Below are 26,291 nucleotides of genomic sequence, written 5' to 3'. Positions count from 1 at the left end.
AAAAAATAGACAGTTATCTTTTAATATTAGAAGGCTATTCAATATTATATATACACATGATACTTATGATCAATCTGAAATACTACTCTCATTAGATGCAGAGAAGGCCTTTGACAGGGTTGAGTGGGATTTCCTCTTCTCGACCCTGTCAAAGTATGGCATAGGCCCTAATTATATCTCCTTTGTTAAGCTGCTTTACACAAAACCTCAGGCCTCGGTTAACACAAATAATATAACTTCTAGTCCTTTCCTCCTCCACTGCTCTACAAGACAAGGGTGCCCTTTGTCCCCATTGCTATTTGGACTTGTCATAGAACCTCTCGCCATTCAATTACGCTCTACAAAAAATTACAAAGGAATAAGGAGATGTGATGTAGAACATAAGGTGTCTCTCTTTGCAGATGATTTGTTGCTATATATCACTGACCCTACTAAATCATTGCCAAAAATTATGACAGTTCTAACTGAATTTGGGAAAATTTCTGGATACAAAATCAACTTAACAAAAAGCATATTGTTTCCTATTACTTCGTTAGAAAAATTAGATAGCGCTACATTGATTTTGTTTCCTTTTACAATCTAAAATACCCGTGTAACCCGTGAATTCTCTGGCCTTTTCAAACAATTTTATTAATTTATACCATCAAACTTAACAGAACTTGGAAAGACTGTCTAAACTGCCCATCTCGCTTGCTGGCCGAATAAATATCATTAGGATGAGCACAAGCATACGTTCCTACCCTCATTCCTTCAAATACAAATACTCAGCACTCTCCCAATGTGGTGACAAACAGAAATGAGCACTATACACCTATTCATACTCCCCAGACATATTCTATACTCCCAGGTCCAGGTTTCACCACCCCCACGGGGGCAATCAACTGCCAGACACAAGAGATGTTACCCCTTTCCCTGCCGTGGGGGCAAGCAGACCACCCCCGGCCTGCCAGTCGCGGGGAAGGCCCAGTGTCACAGATCCTGACCAACTCCTCCCAGCCACCCTGCCCCGATGGTGAATAGAGAATGGGGGTGTGAAAACCGCATACCTCACTCCGCCCTCTCATATGTCGTGTTACTGCGTCCTGTTCTAAAGTGCATTTAAAACACAGGAGGGTCATGGTGCATCCTGCCAGAGAGCAGTAGGTGTCAGCACTTCCCGAGAACCCTCAATGTCTATATGCATTTAAAATTAAGAGGTGCACACCCGCCCCAGAGGTTAGGTTGGATATACAAACCATACTCTGGACGCCATATATCGTGCCCACTCCCAAAGCCCTATATGTATGTGTTATGAGACTATAAGTAATGTGGATGTCTAGGTTGCGGAATAAAATTGAGGTACAGGTCGCAAGAAGAGGACAGTCCCCTGCACACTGGTGACACACCTGCACCCCAAGGCCCTGTGTGGGTGGGTGAGATGGAACGGGAACAGGGAGGCCAGGGTGGCCCACACAACCCCACCGCAAAGGAAACTACACCCACCCCATCATCCAATCATCTACCACACCACATAAGACAGTAGACACCCAGGTTGAGTTCATTCTCCATCTCTCCTGCAGGGTGGACTCTTGTGGATCCAAGACCTCCTGTAAGGATGTGACAAACTCCATGCCGGTCGAAGCGACACCTATTTCCACCAGCGCATCAGAGGTCCCCCACACCAGGGCAGGGCCCCAATGCATGCACGCACCCACCCACAACCCTGGCGACACACCCAGCCAGGGCCCAAGCCCCCAGGACCTAGACAGATCCCTAGCCCAGAGGCGGAGCCCCCCAGACAGTGTGAGCAGTTGTTAGTAGATGTCCTGTGTACTCTATGTAGTATTTTGTATTGTATTAATTGCAGACTGGGATTTCTTATCATTTGAAAGGGTTTTAAGCATATCTGACTGAAAAGTCTGCTTCCCACTTTGCAATAGGAAGGGATATTGATTCATCTATTTTAGAGAGTGTTTTGTATATTTTAGACAATGATTTGGGCAGATTAAGAGTAAAACATTGTACCACACTTGGTAGTGTTTGTAATTCAATTTGACTGGGTTTATTTTATTATTTTTTTTACTATGGATTTAATTTGTTGATATTCTAAAAATCTTTTCTTGCTGATCCCATGTTGTATAACTAGTCTGTCAAACGGAATAAAGTCTGTTCCTTCTAAATTCCTTCTTCCAAGTATTTAATTTCTTTGCAACTCCAATCTGGGAAGTTAGTCAGAATCAGAAATACTTTATTAATCCCGAAAGAAATTATAGGTTACAGCAGGCAGCACGCTAATGGCGCATGCACACTTACGAAGGAACCCTCTGACCAAACATACTTTACACAAACATCACATTGAGGAGACATGTCAGAGAGCTAAGCTGATAGGAAAAAAAACAACGAAAATACATAACTTGAGGTGAGAGGAGGAGAAAAAAAAAACACTCCACTCAGACTGAGCTCCTAATGGGAGAACAGAAAAAAAACACAAAAAGTCTTCCAGCCGACCCAGGTGGCCTTGCGTAGGATAGGGATGAACAGTCCCAACACCGTCTGTTCTCGGGATGAAAATTTGTTTTTGTTTAGCTCCAGTCTCGAGACCATAGCTGGCACCGATATGGTAGCCGCATGAAATGATGGTGGTATTCCTTTAGTGCGAACAACTGCATGTCAATTTCACAGCCGATCTAGCAGTCCTAAACCGGTCTCTCAATCTCCGAGATGTTATCAATCTTGCGCTCAAAGACCAAAGTCTGAGAACTCACGCCCGCCGTGAGCTTCTCCAAGATGTTATCCAATTTTTGCTCAGAGGTCTTAGTCTGAGTGCTCACAGCAGCCTCAAGCTTCTCCAAGATCTTATCTTCAATGATCCCATTTTGAGAAATCACGACTCGTCCAATTGCTTCAATCACAGCAGCCTTGTGGGGTTTTGAATAGCCGATTCCGCTTTCTTTAATCTTTGATAAACCAGGGGCCAAGCCAGGTCCGATTAGCAAGAACCCTGTTTTCATGGTTCCGAAAAGGTAGATGTCTTCAGTGTCCTCGATCGACAGTCCTGGCACATGACCCTCCAGTTATGCCACCTGTCCATCGTGTATCTGGCAGGGAACGTCCCTCCAGGACACTCAGGCTTACCTGAGCCCAGGCTTGTCATTGTCAATTGCATTCAGGGACCAGCTGATCAAATCCATAATTCCTCTTTTAGGTTTTAGAGAACAGACTGTGAGAGAGTGTTCCAGGGAAAAGTAATACAAAAAACATGAGACTAGACAAGGACACAAGAGGCTAAGCAGGGAAGCTAAGGGAGAGGAGAGGAGGAGAGGAGAAAAGTGCAACCGCCTTCGTCAAGAGCAAGAGATAAAATGAACTATGTATAATTAGGGGTAGAAGTTACTAATTAGTGGGATGTGAGTGTGCATTAATCTGTCAGAATGATAAACTGGAGCTCTCACCCTAAATACAGACTGAGGCGATCAGACCAAAGAGGAAGGACATGAAAACAGACCAGGTGGAAGCTGACATCGTAACATCATAAGTCAAAGGTGATGTGTTGTCCTTCAGAGCAGGTAGCCTTGACACTGGTGAAACTTTGTTTTCACAGCTCAGGGTGGAAATTTTATCCCACATCTTTCTGTTTTATTTAGCAAAATAAACATGTCACCTGGTCCTTGCCTGCTTTTGTTTGAGTTCATTCTTTTTTTTTATTGTGCAAACAATAGAGTCTGTTTCAAGGTGAAGTGTTCCCAGCTGCTCGCACATGTCAGTCTGCTGTTTTCCTCTAGCTCAGAGTCACAAACTGCAACCACGTGAGGAACAAATTCAACACAGAATCGAGATCAAATATTTAGTTTTTCCTCAAGATTGTTTCTAGAAAGAAGTAGTCATATAGTCATAGCTGAGGAGACACCGGAGCGTCATGAAAGGAAAAGCAATAAGAAACCATCTCACCATCGAACTAGATAGTGAGCATGATGAGTGACACATCATCATGTCATCATGTCAGTCATAATGTATTTCGTAGCAAAGATTTTCTGGCACAACTTCACCTGCTTCCAAGGTGCATGGAGAGGATGAAAGAATTCACAAAGCAGGTTAAAAAAAAAAAGAAAAGAAAGGGGGGTCGGGGGTCTTTAATGGTAAAAGCACGTTTAAATAAGAAAACAAGATTACATCATCACATAGGAACACATTTGTTAAAAGTTTGGAACTTTTAACAAAATTTGCTTTTAACTTTCGGTGATAAAAGGATTCAAGTTTGATTTGTTGCTTGTAGCAAAGAAAAACATCACTTTCTCTCAACTCTGTGAAATTTAAAACAACATTGGCAGTAACAGCGTCACACTGTGTGATGGAGCGTCAGCGTCACAGGGGCGCACACAACCCACTTCCCTGTTCACTCTGTTTGCACTAAGAAAGTTAAAACCACCATTACTGTTCTCCATGAACAAGAGTTTACAGTTACAGAACATACTACACTTTGACTTACCCTTCATTTCTGAGGCGAGCACATGCTTGCCTGATATTTATTTATGTACCGGATTCACAAAATAAGTTGTTGGAATAATGACCAAAAGATTTAAGAAAAGCTAACTTATACAACTGAGTTTTCAGTAGTGATTTAAAAAGAATCAAAGGTCCAGTCAACCTGACAGGCCGATGGAGGCTTTTCCAAAGTTTAGGAGCTAGTGTGAATACAGTAGAAGATGAATAGAAGATTGAAATGGTCTGAAACAGTGGTATGTAGAGCGGGGTTTTATTTAAGCAAAAGGAAGACACTGGCATGCATTCAGATGATCTTTTAGAGGAGCCAGGAGGTGATGAGTATAATCTCCTTAAGGAGGAGTAATGGCAAGTTGTGGAGATCTGGATGAAAGTTAAATAACGGGGTTTGCTGAGACACTTGGATAAACTGACAGGTTCCACTTCCAGGCTTGTTCTGTGATCTGCTACTGCCCAAAAGATTAAAGACCTTCTTCACAATCATCAAACAATGTGGCAGGAAAACCAGACTGAGTGGCATCCAAGGCATTTCATTGGTTATTAATAACAAGTTATGAAAGTAAAGATGCCATTGATGCCTAACATTTATGGAATATTATCTTAACTTGTGTTTAACAACCGAACAATGTTGATTGACAGGGCGAGTGTCACAAAGATACCAGGGGCAAATGTAAAGAAAAACACAAGCATTCATTACCTCTGACACACACACACACACACACACACACACACACACACACACACACACACACACACAGTGAACATATTTTTTGTATGACTGAAGTGCAGTTTATTTGCCAGGTTTCTCTGCTGTGATTCAAGGTGAAGTGACATAACCTGTATAAAGCTACCATCAAGTTTATGTCTAACCTGTCTCTATAAGAGATGTACATGTGTAAGAGCTGTGATCAATACAACTTTCATGCTTATCTCTGTATCACAGAGTCTGGATGAGAGCAGAGCTGCTCTGATTAGAGACGTAAGACTTCACAGACATTACATAACATAAAGAAAACACTTTGTAAACACTTCACAATACAGATGTTTAAATGGACTTTTAGTGGGAGTGTAACTGCCTCCCCTTACCTTCACTTCATATGGTACAGATGTGAGAGGTGACACAAAACACTAGTCAGTAGTGTGACGGTGTCAGAGCAGGTTTTAATATTCAGTTCAGTTTTATTATTTAAATTTGACATAATGTCCACAGAGTCCTATTTTATGATCACATCGATAATTAAGGAACAATAAGTGTAAAACTGTATGCAAGAGTCTGTATCGTGTTACTCATCATGGAAACAAAGACATTACCTAACACGGTGAATCACAGTGATTCATAAAGACCGCCAGCACCCAGCTGACGGACAGCTTTTTCCCAAGATCTGTGAAAGCCATCTGTCCACCCACCCTTCCCTCTGCTCCTGTGGAAACACCGTCACATAGACCCATTGACCCCCTGTGCGTACACTCACATCCTGTTACTGTACTGTAAAGAATGCTAAGCATTTATCTTTTTTTAAGTCTTTTTATTCATTTATTTATCTTTTTCTGCATTTTCTTTTTCACTGAGAGCAACACTGCAATTTTTATTATGTTCTAGCAACATAATGACAAAAAATAAATCTTCAGTCTTCAATCATGACTCTGACTCTAATGGGATAACCCCATATGAGCAAAGTGGAGAATACCTGAGTGACTCAATACACCTGGTGCCTGATTTCTTGTACATGAATCATAAACAGATGTAAATTCACATATGCAAATCTTTACAAAGAACAATGTCTGGCCAGCACAAATTAAAGAAACTGACATCTGAATATTTATTTTTTCGAAAAACATGATGATATCATGCCTGAATCAAAACAAAATGTCACAAACTCATCAGGGACCATTCTTATATTTTAATGATTATATCTCTGTATGTATGCATGTAACAGTACGCTGCCATGAATGGTAAGTGTATTATTTAAAAAGTTCCAACAAACTATTGAGATTATTTCACTTTATTTTTCTAAAAAGATGAAAATCCATCAGTCAAGAATTAGAGAATAGTTGTCAGTAGCAACTGGTGACATGTCTGTCTGTCTATCTCTGTCAATCTCTCTCTGGTCACTGTTAACAAGTCATTATGAAAAAACAAACACATAAAAGACTCCAGCTTCTGTCATGGATCCTGTTTTCACTGACTTCCTGCCGAGGTGTGTTCTCTCTCTTTCTCTTTCTCTTTCTCGCCGTCTGTTTGTTTTGATTTTACCACCTGCTGTGGAAAAGGTTAGGTTAGGTGAGTAAAGTGAACCAACATTCAGTACAGAAAAATCCAGGGTCAATCCTGAAGTTACCTGCATAAGACAAAATTCTGCTTCATACTACAGGCCTTTGGTCTTCAGCGTCTTTGTGGAGGGCAGTTTATAAACTTCTACCACCTGAGGAGCGAATGCCTCATCATCCTCGCCTCAGAACAGATAGCAGAGATGAGCAAAGCCAAAATTAAACAAAATAAAAGTTCCACAAATGTAATCGTAATTAAAAGAATAAAGAACATGAATAAAACTGTTGGATCATCAGTCTGAGCCAATTCATCTCTTTGGATCAGGAACTAAAAATGCACAAGAAACAGACTCATCTGCTGTTGACAGTGAGACAGTTTTTAAATTCTTATTAACAGTTATCATTATTATCAAGAGACAGGTCAAAGGTCAGATGAAAACCACCATTTGTTGAGCATTCTGAAGCTCCTCTGCTGCCACCTACTGGCCCTATGACTGATGTCTTTCTACACAGTGCATACACTCATTGGCCACATTTTTAGGTACACTTTGTTAGTCCTGGATTGAACCGTCTTTTTGCTTTCAGAACTGACATAATCCCTCCTGGCATGGACTCAACAAGGTGCTGGAAATATTCCTCAGAGGTCCGTATAGAGATGATAGCATCGCACAGCTTCAGCACATTTGATGATGTGGATCTGAAACATCGCTAAAGTGCTGCACTGGATTTTCAAGGTTTGGTGCAAATGTTAGACATGTGCTTATGATAAAAATAAGTCTTTTCACCCCCACGATGTTCTTTTTGTTGAAAGTAACTGTAATAGCTTTATATTCTAATACTTGTTTACTGTTTACTCTTCTGTCAGAGTCCAACTTCTAATGAGAACTGCAGTCGACTCATTTAGTTGTCAGCACTTCAGTCTCACTACACTGGCAGCACAAGACCATGTTTTGGTCAGTAGTTGGTAATTTGTTCGTCTGTTGATGTTATAGCGATTTTTTCAATAATAAAAATGTTGCACAAGAACACAAAGTATTTAATTACAAAGGTTTTGTTTAGTTCCCACCATTGTCAAAGTAGAGTTAAAACAATGCTTTTCTCAAACCACAAAAGAACTTAAAATACACTGAGGTCAGTGTAAACAGTGACCGACACCTTAAGTCCAACAGAGGAAAAAAAGTTTCACAAACACTCAGGTTAAAATTCACTCAGACTGAGTACTGAGGAGTCCACAAAGCATGAGAAGAAGCTGCTACATGTCTAAATACATTGACTTGCTGCCATGTGATTGGCTGATTAAATATTTCTAGTAACATGCAGTTGAAGGGGTGTACCCAATAAAGTGGCCAGTAACATTGACCTAAATGTGCATCACTGCAAATTTGAAACCAATCCAGACCTGGTAGAGCAAAGTCAACTGCTAATCGTGGAGGTCGGTGATTCGATTCCAGTCTGCATGGCAAATATGCCAAAAGGGGCTTTGAATGCTCAGTTGGAGCAGAAAAGCTGATCATCACATGAAACATAGATGAAGAATTTTCTGCAGCATCGACATGCAGAAAAGAAACTTTGAATTAACATTATATAGGACACTGTGAGTGGCAGCATCTATTTGACTGATACAAATATCTTATACAGATGCTGTAAACATCTGTGCTTTTCACAGTCTAGTTGAGCAAAGAATGAAATGTCAGATTAAAATGAGTCACGCTATAATGTCCATACCATCATATTACAATGATTGTAGTATAGATGTGTCTGTCTGTGTAATATAAGTTTTTTAAACATAGATAAAAAGAAGTCGAAATTACACGAGGCAGTTAAAGTCACTCAGAATGATCCTAAAATCAGTGGTTGGAGCTCTTCAGTGTCACTAGATGGCAGCACCAGACTGTGCTTTAAGCTGTTGTTGGTGCTTTTTACTGTCTGTGGATGCTGCTGGAATCAGCTACATACAGTTAGCTGTAAACTGACCAGTTATTGATTGTATATAATTAAAGTGGCCGGAAAGACCGTGGGGACAGTTTAGGCACAAAACTGACTTGATCACATCTACAGACAGATAATTATTTGGATTTGAACAGATGACACTCATCCTCATACCTATAATAATAAACACGTAGAGCTCAAACCTCTTCCTACCTCTCTGAGAACAAAGTTAAATTCATGTTTTTACTGAGGAGCGTGTAAGCATGGATTGAAGGAAACCAGAGAGACACTGTATAAAAATCACTCTAACACAAACTCGAGGCGCTGCTTTGAAAAATGAAGCAAACAAAAAAGCAACAACAAGCGATGCAAGCGAGCTTCCACACAGACTGCTGCTAAATGCAAGTCTCACTTTTCCATCTGAACCAGTGCTAATCTTAGATTTTCTCTCCTGATTCATTCCAGATTATTCTAAATTATGAATGAATGGTTTACTTCACCTTTTTGATAATAAAAACGTGTCATATGACGGGTCCCAGTGGTATTTGGTATTGCAGAAATTCAAAATAAATAAATATCAGTAGAAGTTATTCTCTTTCAGACACACATGATTCATGTTAGTGTGCATTTGTTATGGCCGCTTAATCTGACCCAGATTTTGGCTGAATCGACACCGAGATCATCATCATCACACTGAATGAGGACAGATGTCGTCACTATGTGTCCTGTGCAAGCACAACCACACATAACAACACAGTAACTAAGATGCATCTGAAAGATATCTGTTGATGGAGACGTATTTATTTCAAACAGCATCTAAAGTCTCACATATTTCATTTCCTTGAATCTAAACTTACTGTACACAGACACATACGAGCTTCTCAAGCTTTTGTGTGAAGTTTCCAGCCACTGAGTGATGTTAGTGCTGCTCTCAGTCTGAGGTTGTGGTTTTATTGATATTTGTTGTTTTCTATCTGCTCTGTGGAGACGTGCATGGGTTAGCCACAGCAACTCATGTTTTCCATCAGAGAGCTTCATGAAACCCACAGAACCACACGAGAAGAACAACAAGTCCGACCAAAGTTTATTGATCCTGCACAAAAAACAGATTTCTGCTGTGGAGACGACAGCAGGGTCCCACAAGTTACTGATTATTTTAAATACATTGCATTATGTTTATTATTCAGTTATAGACTATATAATATACAGCATATACATACAGTATAATGTTTCTGTTTTGGCCTTGCAGACATAGAGAGGCAGTGTGACAAAAATACATTTACTTGAGCTTCTTTACAAAAACGTCTCATCACCGCATTAAGTTTCTCTTTGTCTGTCTGCAGTTTTGTGAGTGCATTTAATGAAGAGATCAAACAGAATACATACACATCTGTTTTATAACGAAAGCCCTCTGGTCTGACGGCCTGTGTGGACCAGCAGCTGGTTGTTAGGTTGGACTTGCAGATTTCTTCAGTGAGGAATAGACAACATTTGGATTTGATGGAAGCTCTGAAAACACAAGAACACACAGTTCAAACAATATGAGACCAGTCACAGTTAAAATAACTCACTCATTTATATTTTTTTTAAAAAAAAATCCACATCAGTGGTGCCACAATTTTCACATTAATAGTCTTGGAGCCAAACTGTCACAAATAATGTGAAATAGACCAACCAGGAAGTGCGACTCAGAGCCTCCCTGTTTCAAAAAAAACATACTGATGAGCACCACGAAAATTTAAGTTGGAGGATCCAAATTGGAAACATATTCACATATATAGGTAATCTTTTTATTAGGTGTTCTATCCAAACTCAAAGAAAGACTAAATCTGAAAATACTTCCAGCAGGGCAGCTCAAATACGTGGATTCTGTGGATAACAACAAAAAGGCTGCAACTGACCAAAGAGTGCAAAACAACCAGGCAGTGGTTTCCTTCCTGACTGCCTGAACTTTTAGAATTTCACCTCCCTTAAATTCAAACTCTTCACTAAGTTCAAACCACATCCTGTGCTCACATTGAACGTTAACATGAGACTCATAAATCATTAAATATGAGCATAAATCCAAACTTCAACATTGTCCTTTGGCAAAGTAATTTGCCCATGACCTACAGCAAGGGATTCAATCACTATAATAAACTGTATCATTTGTAGTATTATACACTGATTCCTGGGGCCAAATTCTTTCAGCTGTTTGCCCGGGTGTTACAATAAAGTTCAGCACCCAAATGCCAAACAGACTCAACTTTGTCACAAAATACATACACTGTACCGGATACTCTGAACAGTCAATCAGCGTGTTTGAATAGACGACAGTAAGGACCCATTCCCCTGCTCAAAGTTGCAGAGAAGCAACCTTGTCGTCCCTGGCGTACAGCAAAACAGACAAGGCCATTTCTGTGTGGACTTTGTGTCTCCATGGGCAAGTTGGTGGGATTAGGTTAATGATTCTAAGTTGCCCATATGTGTGAGTGTGAAAGGTTGTCTGTCTCTCTGCGATAGACTGGTGACCAGGGTGTCTCTGGCCCTACGACAGCTGGAATAGACTCCTGCCTCCTGCAACCCTGATGTAGAGATGGACAGATGACAGCTGTGTCCTAAATCCATTAAACTGGAGGAAAAAAAGACGCACATGACAATTTTATGTCAACCAGAATTTGACTTTGTTGATCACTCCAAAGAATAACTCTTTAAACTCTTTTTACTTATCTGCATGATTGAGCATGCATCGAGACTCTTTAAATGAAGTTAGAATAATCATGGAAAGGATTTCCACATTAATAAATGTCTTTCTATTAATTACTTTTATTGGACTAACACAATTTGCATGGGCTGGATCAACTCAACTGAATTCAGTTGGACTCAACTGAATTCAGTTGGACTCAACTGCAGTAAACAAGTTCACTCATCATGAGTTAATGAAGTTGGTTCATAAAGTTGGAATAAAAGAATTGCATAATGCTCAAATAAAGTGATTTAACCGCGTGGAAATTCACTCAATGATTTTTTTAATGTTTATTTAAACTCCACACAGAAATGGCCTTGCCTGATGATGGATTTGAGCTTAGGAACTTCTTGCTTTGAGGCAACAGTGCTAAACACTGCACCATCAAACTGTCAATCCAAACTAAAAAAAAAGTAGGAAAGCTGATTGATACCGAATTTTCTTTACTTTTCTGTCCTTGACAGGTTCAGCCACAATAAATAGAGATAGCATACATGTGGTGTGTGTATGTTCTATCTTCTGTGTTGCATGTGATATTGTGATATCGCAAATCCAGGCAGTTACGCACTCTTGCTGTACATGAATAAATTTAACTAGTTTTAAGTTTTGAAAGCAGATCCTACATGATTTAATTACGTTCACCATAGAAACATAAAGTCATTGTGTTCAAGTTACATGTTTGTCTCTTGTAAATGTAACAACCACACAATGTCACTTTTAGTGTAGAAGGGAAATGATTCCTTAAATGTTTAAGTCCCTGCCCTTAAAAATGATCATTCTAGAGATTAATGTTCCCCTTCAGTTTTTCAAAAAAAGAATATCTGTGATAAACATAGAAACTCCTCTTTTTGCTGATCCTAGCTGTGTTTCCACACAAAGCAAGACTTGCAGCTGATCTCAGGACAAGTGAAAGTAGATCCAGAGGAAGCTTGTCTAGCATGATAATCTCCCCCCAAAGACTAGAGGCTTATCCACAACGTGCAAACAATCAGTAAAAGCAGCTGGCATCTTAGCTCCAGCCACTGTTAACAGTAACGCCTGTGAAATGAAGATGCTACTGTCTCTATGGGAGGCAAACTTACTTCCAACAACAAGCAATTGTTGATAGCATAAGATGGCATTAATGTAAAGGATGGATGCAAATACATGAGAAGCTTGTCTGAGCTGAAAGCAGAGAGATCACTTTAACTTCAGTTTTTATTGATATTTTTTATTGACTCGACCTTCCTTATTCTGACAGACACACAGCACACAAAACAATACCTCTGCTCCGGTTGGTTGGCTGCTGCTGGTGATGATGTAATATTTTGAGGTCACTGTATGTGATGTCATCACCTCCAGATTTCCCTCCACTGGCTGAAATGAACCAAAATAAACATATAGATATATATAGATGACTGCATACTAAATCTCACTGGACATTTAAGAAAGTTGGTCTTCCTTCTTTTTCTTGTCTGCAGTGGGACACAAGCTGTGTGTTTGTGTGCTTTTTGGTGCACATATACATATACAGACGAATAGAAAAAAAATAGTTTTGCTTTGGTTTCTTTTATGTGTAAACACAACACTGGTCCATTTCTTAAGTTAGGGGAAGTTTTTGTACTTCAATGATTGTTAAGTGGCTTAAGAAATTAACAAAAAGAGAAATGTACCTCTGAAAATGGAAACTAGAAAGATGAAAGATGAAAATGAGTGAAAAAGCAGCCAAAACAAAACTTTAAGTCTTCAGAGATCCTGGAGAACTATTGCTCAAGACTTTAATGCATTACAAGAAAATCACTTCTTATTTTCTATTTCCTTTCATATGAAATGTTAAAAAAAGAGGCGTGGCTCAAGAAGTTGCTCCTACAAAAACTATATAAGAAACATAATTCTATATTGTTGATGTCTTGGTTGTTCAGGGTCTACAATTTTTTTAAGGTTGTAATTAAGGCTTTGTTTTTGTTCCATGTTATCTTAAAAACACTTGCTAAAATGATAAAATACACAATTAGCCCGTTCAAAGCTCCTTCAGTTCCCAGTTAAAACAGTCCAAATTCTTACAGCTCCAAAAACCCATCTGTGTGGTTCTGTGTCTGTATAGGAGCCTGGAAAGAAGGCGACTGGACTTCATCACGTTTCTTCACATTTCACGTCTCTTCTTCTTCAGTTCTAAAGTTAAATTGTGGAGAGTATTTAATCCCTAGTGGGAGTTGTCTCACTGACCCACTATTGATCATGTGCCTCATCACAGGTAACGTCTCACAATGGTTTCACTATAAACCTCTGCTGATACTGACCTGATGAGCCTGATGAGAGTTAAATATTTCTCAGTAAAAGCTCAAGTTGTGATTCCCTGATGGGCGCAAATAACCATCATATGACCAGATGAAGAATAAAAACAGACCAAATTTAGCCCTCGGATTTCTAATTAAGAAAAAGTCCTGGTGCTAAGCTTAATGTCCAGGCTGAAAGTTGACCCAAGACTCAAACCTAGAGCTAGAAACATTCACGTCATTGTGATGTCACTTTGAATGTGATTAAAATGTGTCCAGGTGAAAACAACAGTTGGCAAGAAATTCTTCTTTTAAAAAAGTTGTGCTGGAAAAAAGTAAATGCATCTTGCTTCAGTTCTATCAGTTTATCTTCAGACTTTAGAATTTGTTGGCTGTGGTCTTCTGGCTGCATAAGGATCAATAATCTATTAACTCTACTTTATAGTCACCATATTTGTTGTTGCATGCACCAGTGTTGGTCAAGTTACTTGAAAAAAGTAATCAGTAACTAATTACTGATTACTTCCCCAAAAAAGTAATCCCGTTACTTTACTGATTACTTATTTTCAAAAGTAATTAATTACTTAGTTACTTAGTTACTTTTTAAAAACATGATTTACAACCTGAATAGGTGATAAAGCGATAGATCTTTCAGCCCAATTCTACTTTTTCTACATAATCCATCATACAAAATGTAATCAAATGAAAAAGTCTCTTTTTTTTAACTTGTTTTATTAGTTTTAATCTTTTAACTTTATGCATCAAGCAAAAATTTAATTATATGCAACATTCTCTGAGTTGAATAAATTAGTTTAACATTTAAACCTATTTTCTGCACATTCCAGCACATAAAATAAAATATTTTTTGTGTTTACACTCACTCTTTCAAATAGATGCAAGTAAAACACAGCAGAAAATAAATAAAGTCAAAGACTAGCGGTCCTGTTGCTCTATTATCACCTGTAAAGCAGGAGTTGGGTAGGCGGAGGTTTACCCTGGTGCAGGTGTGCCGCGGTCAGTTTAAGAATCCGCGAGTTTCTCTGTGAGTTTCCCATTACGTCGTTGTGCACTCGGTGCTTGCTTGGAAGTTTAGGGGTTTTATTCGCGGTAAAAAGTTTGCTTCCCACGCACAACGGACGCTAATGTTTTTGTCACTTGGGATCAAACTCAAAGTAAGGTCAGTACTTCCACGCTTTAAACGCTGCACGCTCATACTCTCTCCTGCACTCGATATGTGATCCATTGTTGATCTGCACACAGCTGTTGTCACTAACGGTGCACTCGCTTACGTCACTGTCATGAGACATTCTCGCAAAAAAAAAATCACGGTTTTAGTAACGCAGTAATGCAGCGTTCCTACGGGAAAGTAACGGTAATCTAATTACCGATTTTGCAATAGTAATCCCTTACTTTACTCGTTACTTGAAAAAAGTAATCGGATTACAGTAACGCGTTACTGCCCATCTCTGGCATGCACTAACGATGACGTTACCACAGGCCTGTCACTGGTGCTTCAGGTGAGCCAGAAGAAAACAAAAATAAATCTCATGTCTTCAACCTGAGTGCATCTGTATGCACCAGGTTACAAAAATTAAAAGGTATGTAACGTCACTGCATAATGAGCAACAGTGTCTAACAGGACATGAGTGCTGGAAGTGAAACATAGAAAGTGGTGTCAGTATACAGGATGTGTGTTAAAAGAAGTTATTTCCCAGTAAGCATCATGATCAGATTTCTTAGAAACTGCCAGCAGGTTTCAGAGGCCCTGTGGTCATCTTTCCTGTTTCATTTTACCACAGAGTACTGTATAGACCAATACTTTATCACTACATATACACACTATCATCAGGACTATGATGAGAAGTCAATCTTTAAAACTTTTTAAACAAAACTCTACTGCAGCTCTGTGGTCATCCAGTTTCCTGTTTCTGATGAAACGCTTTAACTGGTTTAAAAAGCATTTCAGAAAGAGGAGGCTATAGATATGTAAATATAGATGTTTATAATTCAGGTGTTAATGCACAATGTTGCTTTTATGAAGATTGTAACTGTAATAGTCTATAGTATAATGCTTAAGCTTACTCTCAGACATATAGACCAACCTTTTTTTGTGATACTCTGCTAAAAAAAGAAGAACTTCTAACTTTATCAGAACACATCCATATGAACAACACAGAGCAGCTCTGCAGGTTCTTACTGCCTGTTTGTGCCCTGCGCTTATCTTCAACGTCATGCTGCTCTGTCGTATATTTCAGGTCTTTCTGATTCTGATGGAGCTACAATTCAGGTTCCAGTTACCTGTTATTGTGAATCACCTCAGAGCCATCAAATATATTTAATGCTCAGACTTTTTTATACAATAACACATAAATGATAAATTTAATTCATTGCATTTGTGTGAGAAATGATGTTAATTTAAACATTTTATCTAAGACACTGTTAGTTTGATTCAGTGTCAGGACTTAATGATGTCATTTTTAAAGCAGGGTTGCTTTAAATATGATGATATGGACAATTCATCACAGTTCTTACATGTTAAATGTTCCAGTGTTCCCTCTAAGCTGAGCGCGTGAGCAATCGCACACTGCTGACACAGACAATCTGCACTGCGCACAAAAAAAATCCAGCCTGAATTGAAATTGAAGTAAGTACATGTACTTATTTTAATTCCGCTGGTTTTCTGTGTGGAGACTGTGTCAGCAGTGTGCGATTGCTCACGCGCTCAGCTTAGAGGGAACTGTTACTTAGTTTTGCCACGTGGCCTCTGACATGCATGTTAAATTAGATGTTGATTTTAACTTGGTCATACATGAGAATTTGAGTTTGTCTTCCTGTGTTTGCCCTGCAATAAGCTCTCAAAACCTTCTACTTTTAAAACAGATGGATGGTAAATCAATCAGTAAATTATCAAACCCCATGAATGGTTGCAAGGATGTATCACACAAGCCTGGATGCATATGAGCAGAGGTGTTTCAGAGGTACTCATACAGCCTGCAGCTCATTTATCCCAACAAAAAATCCCTGACTGTGTTCATTTTGGCAGGATCTCCTCTAGTGTCCCTAAAAGAAATTCGTAACGTCTGTCCTGTATGTATAAAGAAGGATTTCTTGCTTGACCTCTCACCATCCTCCAACACAGGCTGCAACATGTTAGTAACAGCTGAGAGGATCCACTACAGATAATCAAATAGCATCTCAATATTTACAACAAATATCGTCCTTATGAAGGACAAAAACACATGATGGAGACAAAGAAGAGCAGCTGTACCTCTGGTCTTTGATCTGTTTTTCTTGTCTTTGATGGTGATTTGTCCATAACTGACGTCTCCAGTTCGCACTGATGAGTAGACTCCAGCTGGATCACACTCTGCACAATAAAACACACAAAGAAGACATCAGTGCAGTAGTCATACTGGCACTTACCATTACATTAGAAGCAACAGAAAAACTATTTAGATTATTTACTTTTTTAAATTGTGTAAATAGGAATGACACTTTCACTGTCAAGAAAGAAGAGAACAGAAGTGATACTAAAGGTTATATTTAAAGCAGACAACTGATCACAGCACTGTTTTAATGAAAACATGCTAAAATCACGGGATGCGTGTACGTCACACTAAGTGCAAAAACTGTGCTGCGCTTCTTCTTTGCAGATATTTACAGGTTTTATAACTTTTGGTGCAAATAGTGATTTTCTATGCTTCTGCCATAACTTCACATTATGCATCTTTCATGATGAACAGAAGAGATTAAAAAGTATAAGGCGATGGCCTTCCAAGTCTGAACAGACAATAAATTTGGTGTCTGTGCTTCAAGTGTTGCTGGAGCTTTCTGTTCTATAGATGAGAGTGGAAATCACACTTGTGCATGTGTGTACAGTAACCACAAGCTGCATAAAGCTGAAGCATACATGCACATAGCTTTGTGAAACTCATAAGGGATAAGTGTCAGCATCACTTGTTTCTGGGGGTGGAAAAACTGTGATGACCTCACACTTTAATGCATTTCCCTGTTAATTATTTCATGACTTCAGCCCTGTTTAAATAAAGATGCTTAGCTTAAGAGTAATTAGTAAACAGTGTCAGACTGATCCAGACAGGAGTCTCAACACCTGCTGGACTCTTCCTCGCATTTTTATCCATGATGAAGACAAAGAGGAGCAGCTGTACCTCTTTTCTTTGACTTTCTTTGCTTCTCTTTGATGGTGATTTGTCCATAACTGACGTCTTCAGTTCTCACTGCTGAGTAGACTGCAGCTGGATCAGTCTCTGCACAATAAAACACACACAGAGGACATCACTGCAGACAGTATGGTCATTTTTATACTACTTTTAATATTTTAAATATGATGCAAAACCATTTCAGCTACTGCTTTTGTGTCCAGTATTCAAATTAGCAGTGAAACAGCTGCTTTGTGCTGATGGTGCAGGCACCTTATCTGAGGTGCAAGTAAGACAGATGATAGGTATGAATAACAGAACTGTACATTTTTATTTTTTAATACATAAAATTAATATTTTGAAAATGAATATTTTTGTCAATGTATTGTACCTACACAGAGTTTAAAAATCCCTTTTACTGCCCTGCAGCGAAACCTGAGCAGTTGAGGTGTTTCATTAGAAACAGGAAACTGGACAACCACAGAGCTGCTGTGTTATGTTAACAGACTAACCACAGGCTGAAAAACAGGCAGTCCAGCATGTAAAAAACAAGCGTGTGAACGGTTCAGCAGGTGAGCAGTGTGAACATTTATAGACTAAGTTTTGGTTGCATCACTTAAACAAATCTAATCTAAGATAAATAAAGTGAATTATTTCATTTGCATGCTAATGTGAAATTAAACCATTAGATATCAATTAAAGACCATGTGTGTAGTGGAAGGGTGCAGTTTCTGCAATCTATGGTCCACAACCATCAAAACAAGTCTGGTCCCTGCAATAACCAGAACACTTTACGATGTTACACCTCTAGTATTAGGCCTCTGCTATTACACAATGTGTTGATCTGGTTTTGTAATCTCAGGTCCTGTCTCCTTATCTCTGCCTTCCTGTCTGTGACCTGAAAAACAATCAGTTTGTCATCTTGAAGTATGTCTCAACTCTTTAAAAGCATCTCAAGGACAAAGAATGCTGCAGGATGAGCCACTACTGATGTCACTGATGACAAATACACAGCCAGCAGAAAAAACGTCACCAAGTAGCTGTAAAATGAAGGTTTGGGTCCAGAAACGTGCCTAAAAAATGACGACAGCTGTGTATCTGAATACACTGAATAATCCATTTTTTCTATTAATAGATGCTTTTTTCGTTAATGCTGCCCTTGTCTGATTTTTACTGCACTAAAAACGTCTTATAGTATGTTTAAAAACTACAAATACAATAAAATAAATATATAAACACAATATAATACTATTCCCAAGTGAATAGTGCCTGGAGAGTGATGTGCCTTGGGTTTATTGATGAAGATAACATCTACAGAGAAGAGCTTTATTGTGTCCCCTCAATCAAAGAGATTAAACCTAGAGGCATATGTCACAGAAATTAAAGGCATTTCCAAGGCATTCACTAATAAGACTTTCTGAAACTAGTCTTCAACATTTGCCAAGGCTAAAGGTTTTTAATGTGTTTTTAAGATCAGGATAACCTAGGATTTTACCACCACACAAAAGCTTTCTTCCTATATTATCTATAGAGAGCAAAGAGAGAGAGAGAGTCTTTTAATTACACAGGTCTGCAAAAAAATTAAATAAATAAAAATTCAGCTCCATGGGATATTTTTAGTAAATTATATGTTTGATCTCCATTTCCCTCCACCACATACAGTTTTTTTTGTAAAATATGATAAGTTTACATTTAAAAAAGTACAACACCAATACAAACACTATATTTTATATTTTATAGCTATGCATAATTTTTCTGAAATTCCTTACCTTTCGCTATTATTATTATTATTATTATTTTTATTTTTTTTCATATAATTTCTAGTTAGAGAAATTTCAGAGATTTATCCCTCAAAACTGTAAATACAAAAAAGTTGGACAACGTAGTTTCCCACCTCTGGAATTTTTTTTTTTAGAGTGTCTTCATAGACACTCCTGAATACTGAAGGAAAACCGGAAAATTAATATAATGCAAATTTGCAAAAAAACAAAAACAACATGTGTGTTCCAGCAGTGTGATTTGAGTTCTAAGCATCCCAGAAACGATACAGAAAACCATAAAGTCAAACATGACTTTTAAAAACACCAGGCCCATAAATTATGTTGCTTCCAGTTTCGGGCAGATAATGGCGGACACGCGATAGTTCGCGCTGACGTCTATTCCAGTTAGGAAGTGTTACAAACAGCTGATCAGATTGGCAAAGCGTGTTTCTGGAATATTATGTTTTTGTTCCTGCAAATACTTTTTACAAAATTTTTGCAAGGCCTATGTGGACGGAAACCGTGACTTAGGACAAGCTGATGGCATAAAATCTAAGTACAACTCCTCCGGTTTCATGTGCAAAAGAAAAATTGTTGCGCTAGCTTATGTGGCTGCAGTTCTACAGGGGTTTAAAAAGAATTACACAAAACAGAGTGTGCCCGCTCTGACCGGTCACTGCACATAAAATGTAAAAAATAAAATATAAAATACAAAAACCAACTATTTACATTTCAACTTTTAACTATTTAAATTTTCAGCTTTTTTCTTTTAAACAAATTTAAAGTGAAACAACACAAAACACTTCAAACCAGAACACAATAAAATATAAATTAAAATATGCAAAACAACAAGAAGATGCATATTCTGTCATATAGGTCTGGGATGATTTTTTGGGAGAGTGTTTTCCTGCTTGGAATTGCATACGTAGGATTCACAGCATGGATAAACTTTCTGAACAACTCAAAATAGTTGTGGATGATTACTATTACTATACCTTTACCTATACCTATACTATAACTTTCTAATGTGACGTTGTTGTCCCTGGCTCTCTTTCTCCCTCTCCTACCTGTTCCTGTGCTACTGGGAGTGTAACTACCGCCTCTCCGCCCTGTGTTCAGTGCAAACACAAGACTCACGTGCGGCGTGAAGCAAAAAAAAGTGTGAGAGAGACAGAAAGAAAAGAAGCACGTCTCCTTTGTTCACTTCAAAGAGCCGACTCTAAGAATCGTTTCGTTTGCGACCGACACATCACTATTCGCTATGAACAAAATATACCAGAATAAACCCATAACCCCGAATTCTGTAGTGCTCTCGCTCTAAGCCTGAAATCTGCGGTCTCTTTTAAACTGCAGTTTAAAAATCATCTTTTTAAAAGTGCTGTTGGTAAATTTACTGTTTCAATGTTTTAGTATTTTTCCTCTGAAGCACTTATTTAGATATTTCTCCTGAAAAGTGCAACATAATATTATACTTTAGCCACTTTACATTAACCATCAAAACAAGTTTTCTCCTTCTTTTGAATGTTGTTAGAAAACACACACACACAGAGACACAGTCACACACCTTTATGCCGCCTCATTGGCTGTTGATGAGGATTTGAGATTTTGATTTCACTGTATCTGATATCATCTCTGATGTCGTCTTCTTCAAGTTATGATGACATGAGCCAAAATAAAAAATAAACAACATATAAATAAACAAAATTACACACACACACACACACACACACACGTATATATATGTATATATGAAATCTGCTCACCTTCAGGCTTTCTGTGAACAAATCGCCTCACCAGTAGAGTTAGTAAAACCAGCATGACCATAACACAGACTGATCCAAAAACTGACAAAATGCAGACAACAGCAGGAGAAAGGGATGCAGGAAGAGTGACGGAGGTAGAACCAGGAAGAGTGGATGTAGGTGGAGGTGTGGTGGTGTGTTCCCCTAAAATAAAGCAAACACAGTCATTAAGTTATCGTCACATTGTGAATGTTGAAAGCTGCAGAAACACAGACAGGTGGGTGTGTCACCTGTGACAGTGATCCAGCTGGATGGAGACTCTCCATGACCGCTGATGTCACACTTGTAGAGGCCTTCATCAGACCTGGAAACATGCTGGATGGTCATGTGACCTGTAGGCTGCTTCCTGATGAGGGAGCCATCTTTATAGAAAGCAGCTGGGAGGTTGGAGGGAGTGGTCTTTGTTTCACAGAGCAGAGTGACGTCATCTCCCTCCATCACAGGGAGGACAGGACTCTGCAGGATCACTGATCCACCTCAACACAGAGACAAACTACAGCATTTCATCCATTTACACACAGCTTCATCAACACTAACTCCACACACTCAGCTTACCAGTGACTGTCAGGTTAACCATGTTACTGATGGGACCCTCTCTGGACTCACACCAGTAAACTCCACTGTCCACTTGATATGTGTTACTGATCTTACAGGAAGAACCAGCTGGTGTTCCCCACCCATCTCCACACTGAGTGGTATTTCCTTTGCTTGTGTTTCTCCTCAGAGTCCATCCAGCAGAGCTGTCGTCCTCCTCACAGCTCAGAGACACAAAGTCTCCTTTAAAGAACTGAGAGCTGCTGGGACTCACAGTCAGACGAGCTGTGAGGGTTAAAATCCTCATTACTTGTTGATAAAGCAAATAATACCATGATACCAAGAAAGCCAACAAGAGAGCAATGGAGAAATACTGGTGAAGGTGCCCAAAAGTTGTTTCTGTTCATCTGGATGTTGCGGGTTTTTTTTGGTTTTTTTGGTTTTTCTGGGGTGGAAAATGCTACGTCCAGATGAGCAGAATCAACTTGTGGGGATTCACTTACCTTATTGAGCATGCATCAAGAAGTAATGAAGGTGGCACCAGAAGATTCCACCTCCACCACTCCTTATCTGCTTAATTTATAATAGAATAACACAGGAACTGACCAGTCATTTTAAAACCTCTGAATATGAGGGACTGTCTATAAATATTGCTGTTATTCTAAAAAGCTAATGCAATACTTTTCCTAAAGCCATCAAATTAATGTCAAAGTCTGGAACATGTTGAGGCAAAATTTAAAAACAAACAATAATCATTAAAACGTTTATTTTTCAATCCCAAAAAGTTGATTCTGTTCATCTGGACGCAGTGTTATCAGTGGGAGAAATCCCACTTTATTTGTCAAAAACATTTATTTGTCAAATTAGAGCCATGACTGTAAATGCATTAGGTTGATTTAAGAATAATGCACAAACATTTTTAGATCATTCATGTCTTAAAGTTATTTTTGCTTTGAATCTTAAAACATCAGCATTCAAAAATCCACAATCGAAATTTTCAAATTTCAAGCAGTTTTAGGACATTTAGGACTCCTGTGCCTTTTGTTGAACACGATCATAGAGAAACTGGTGTCACTGAAACTGAACCAAAAACTAAACGTAATATAAAAGATTTTCAGGTTTGGCTTCAGTTCTTGGTTATGAAACAACATGGCCAACCGTCCAGTAGATCAACAGAATTTAAACAATTAACTAATAGTCATAACTATTCCCCACCCACACACGTGTGCGCTCTCTAACACTTAAATTCAAATTCTTCTCTATAATTATTGTTCATGCTCCACTGTAAGGCTTTAGCTCATATTTGATGCCATTAATGTTCATTTTACACCTTCTTCCTTTGCTATGCTTGTGACATGGGATGCACATAATAAAGCCACAACTTCTAAATCAAAGTTTAGACTCTGCTCTCTGTCATCATCCCAAACCCAGCCCTCAGTTACCAACCAAAGCATACAATCAGAGTACAACGATGTATAAATATATATATATATTACTTACTTGGCATGGTTGTGTTCTTTATTTCTGTTCTCGGTAATTAGATTTCTTTTTCTTATTTTTAAATGACACCAACTAAAGCCCGCCCCCTTCCCCTAACTGTATGTAGGCCCTCCCCTGCGTTTGCTTCCTCTCTCTCTTACGCTCTCTCTCTCTTTGTCCTCCTTCACTAATTTTTTCCCCCCTATCAGGTCTGCCAGATGGGAATAAATAATGATTGCTCTGTCATTAGGGACGGGAGAGTGCCTCTGTCCCCCAGACCAAACATTCTTCTTCTATTGGTCAGTCAAGGTTTCAAAACCATCTGAACAGCGACACCCAATGGCCACTTTTGCTATTGTCACACATTGTCACTGGCGTTTGAACATGTGCAAATGTGAGACAGAAAGCACTTGGACCTAGAGAAAGTGCTTGTAGTTTGTGTGTGTGTGTGTGTGTGTGTGTCTGGGAGTTTGTGGCATCATAAATATTTTTCAATACTCTGGCAACCAAACCAGCGGGCAAGCCATGACTCAACATGCACCAAAACCTCAGTTACTCGTAGTCACCTGACATGGGTTTTTTGAGCCACACATCAATATTGAGCATGACATCCCTAGCATGTCCAATGTTTTTGAACGATTTCTTTTTGCTTAATTTACTATATCTATAACACACTGGATGAACACAATATTCACTCAGATGCATACTGATGTTTACTGTGTTGAAACACTACACAACAAGCAGTCTTGTGTTATTGTCTGCTTCTCTTTTTGATACCATGTCCTGCAATATAACAGAGCTACTTTGCATCTGCCATTCGTGTGCCAGACACTGCCAAGCCACGACTCCTATCCACTGGTGATATTGGATGCCACCTTATAAATACAGGTGAGTGCAAATAGGCTTTACATCCTGTACTGTCACACAAAGCTACACTATATTGCCAAAAGTATTGTTTTGTGTGCGCTCACACACATGTGAACTTGAGTGAAATCCCATTCTTAATTCATATTGGTGTAATATGATTTACAGCTATTGCCGTTTCATCTCTTCCGGGAACTCTTTCCACAAGGTTTAGGAGCATGTTTATAGGAATTTTTCTTAATTTTTCCATTTGTAAGGTTAGACACTAATGTTTGACAAAAAGGCCCGGGTTGTAGTCTCCGCTCCAATTCCTCCCAAAGGTGTTCTAATGAATGGATGTCAGGACTCTGTGCTGGGCAGTCAAGAGAGTGGAGTGCAGCATTGTGTTAACATAGATGAGCATGTACTTTATAGAGCTCTGCCTCAGGTTTCCCAGACTGGAAACACAGTATAAAGCTCCGGCATGACATGGCCGAGGTCGATGGATTGTGAAGCCCTTCTTACATTAAAGGAGATCTCCCTTCTGTCCACCTCCACAGGTGGGTACTCACAGTGCAGAGTTACTTTAGCCTCAGGTGACGTCAACTGACAGGGGAGGACTGCAGGCCAGTTGCCCCTCAGCTGAATCACCTTGTAATACTCAGTTGATGGAACAAACAGTTGTGGATCTGGTCCGTACAGAGACCAGATATGACAAATTTATGATGAGATTATTAGGATGTAAAAAAGATTCATGTCAAGTCTGCAGTTCAGAGAAATGCAAGGCTAAGCATCAATAAAATGTATTAATCACACCTGGAAAGAAGACGAAGACTAACAGCTTTGCTGTATTCCTTCCTGCAGTCAGTGTGTTCACAGTACATTGGGTAGCATGTGTACTCCCCCGTGTCTGCACCAGAGGGGTTGACCAGCGTCAGAACCCCATATCGCTCATACTGAACAATTCTGCACAGCCAAAGCAAAAAGGAGCAAAAGAACACATTTTCTTGCTTACTCAAGCTGACACTGCACTTTATGAGTAAAGATCTGTAGACATGAAATGTTACCTGACCTTATGGACCTTGCTTTGTGCAAGACTATCACTGTCATTAATGGGTGTGTGTGTCTGTAACAACACTCAGCTGAGTAAAATATGTCAAATATAAAATTGATTAAGGAACTTTAACCCATCAATTGTTTAAAACTCTGAAGCTGTATCAGAGCACCACACTGTGCTTTGTTACATTACACAGCTTGACTGTAATGGATAACTATGGATATCATGCTTAAAGAGTAAATGGTTAGACTGGTTAGTCAGGTTAATGTGTACATTGTTGAAGAATATTTATATATTCTAAAGAGCTTGAAAAGAAAAGTGACTGGACTTTAAGTTTCTTGAAGATGTTTAACCTCTCACCTGAGAAGCTTCTTCAGTTCTTTTATATACATCAATGAATAAAGAAAGACCAACGAATAATTATGTCTACTAATCTGTATTTGTTACTAATGTTCAATTTCAGTTTTTAATGAAATCAAAGAAAAGACATCCAGGTTATGGTGGATTTGCTTTGTAGTACACGACCAAAGTGGGTTGAGTTTGCAGGAATAATCCAAGAACATTCTACTGGCTAATACGAGAGATATGAGAACTGAACTACCTTCATAGTAGAGAAGGTGGTTCTACAATTGACCTTGATGACTGAGCATCTTCACAGACACACCTTTGTAGTACTGTGAATGTGGAGTTACTTGAATAAGCCACAACCCTGCTTCATACACTCAACAAAAATATAAACGCAACACCTTTGTTACTGCTCCCATTCCCCATGGGATGGACGTAGAGACCTAAAATTCATTCCAGATACACAATATAACCATCCCTCCCAAACAGTGGTCACAAATCAGTCCAAATGTGTGGTAGTGGGCACATCTGCCATATTGAGATAATCCATCCCACCTGTTACGGCGTTACGGCGACGAGCTGGAGTCAGGTCAAGACCCCGATGAGGACGACGGGCATGCAGTTGAGCGTCCCTGAGACGGTTTCTGACAGTTTT

General features: G+C 39.0%; 2 protein-coding genes across 3 annotated transcripts in view; both read right to left on the bottom strand.

Annotated features, from left to right (window-relative positions):
- The window catches only part of LOC146673524 (uncharacterized), a 272,508-nt gene that overhangs the window by 231,177 nt on the left and 15,040 nt on the right, over positions 1-26,291 (bottom strand). The window lies entirely within an intron of this gene.
- On the bottom strand, positions 9,755-23,604 carry LOC146673526 (uncharacterized). Of its 2 annotated transcripts, none has more exons than XM_085401799.1 (9): positions 23,413-23,604; positions 21,934-22,197; positions 21,609-21,854; positions 21,340-21,522; positions 21,141-21,221; positions 17,826-17,924; positions 16,925-17,023; positions 12,665-12,757; positions 9,755-10,185 (listed from the first exon to the last, which is right to left on the bottom strand). In XM_085401799.1, the coding sequence occupies exons 1-9, from the start codon at positions 23,417-23,419 to the stop codon at positions 10,124-10,126; spliced, it is 1,134 nt and encodes a 377-aa protein (XP_085257925.1). In that variant the 5' UTR covers positions 23,420-23,604; the 3' UTR covers positions 9,755-10,123. The 2 variants fall into 2 exon arrangements, with proteins under 2 accessions (XP_085257925.1, XP_085257927.1); XM_085401801.1 differs by having other exon boundaries at positions 21,141-21,218.

This window comes from Rhamphochromis longiceps, linkage group LG3, assembly GCF_057381845.1.
Source record: "Rhamphochromis longiceps isolate RC_006_pf linkage group LG3, R_longiceps_female_GT1.1, whole genome shotgun sequence".
Lineage (NCBI taxonomy): Eukaryota > Metazoa > Chordata > Actinopteri > Cichliformes > Cichlidae > Rhamphochromis > Rhamphochromis longiceps.
This window is presented reverse-complemented; position numbering and strand designations above follow the sequence as displayed.

Coding starts and splice junctions, on each gene's coding strand:
- LOC146673526 (XM_085401799.1), bottom strand. Junction 12,758..16,924: donor AAACAGATCAAAGACCAGAG/GTACAGCTGCTC, acceptor GGTTCATTTCAG/CCAGTGGAGGGAAATCTGGA. Junction 10,186..12,664: donor GCCAACCAACCGGAGCAGAG/GTATTGTTTTGT, acceptor TTGTGTTTTCAG/AGCTTCCATCAAATCCAAAT.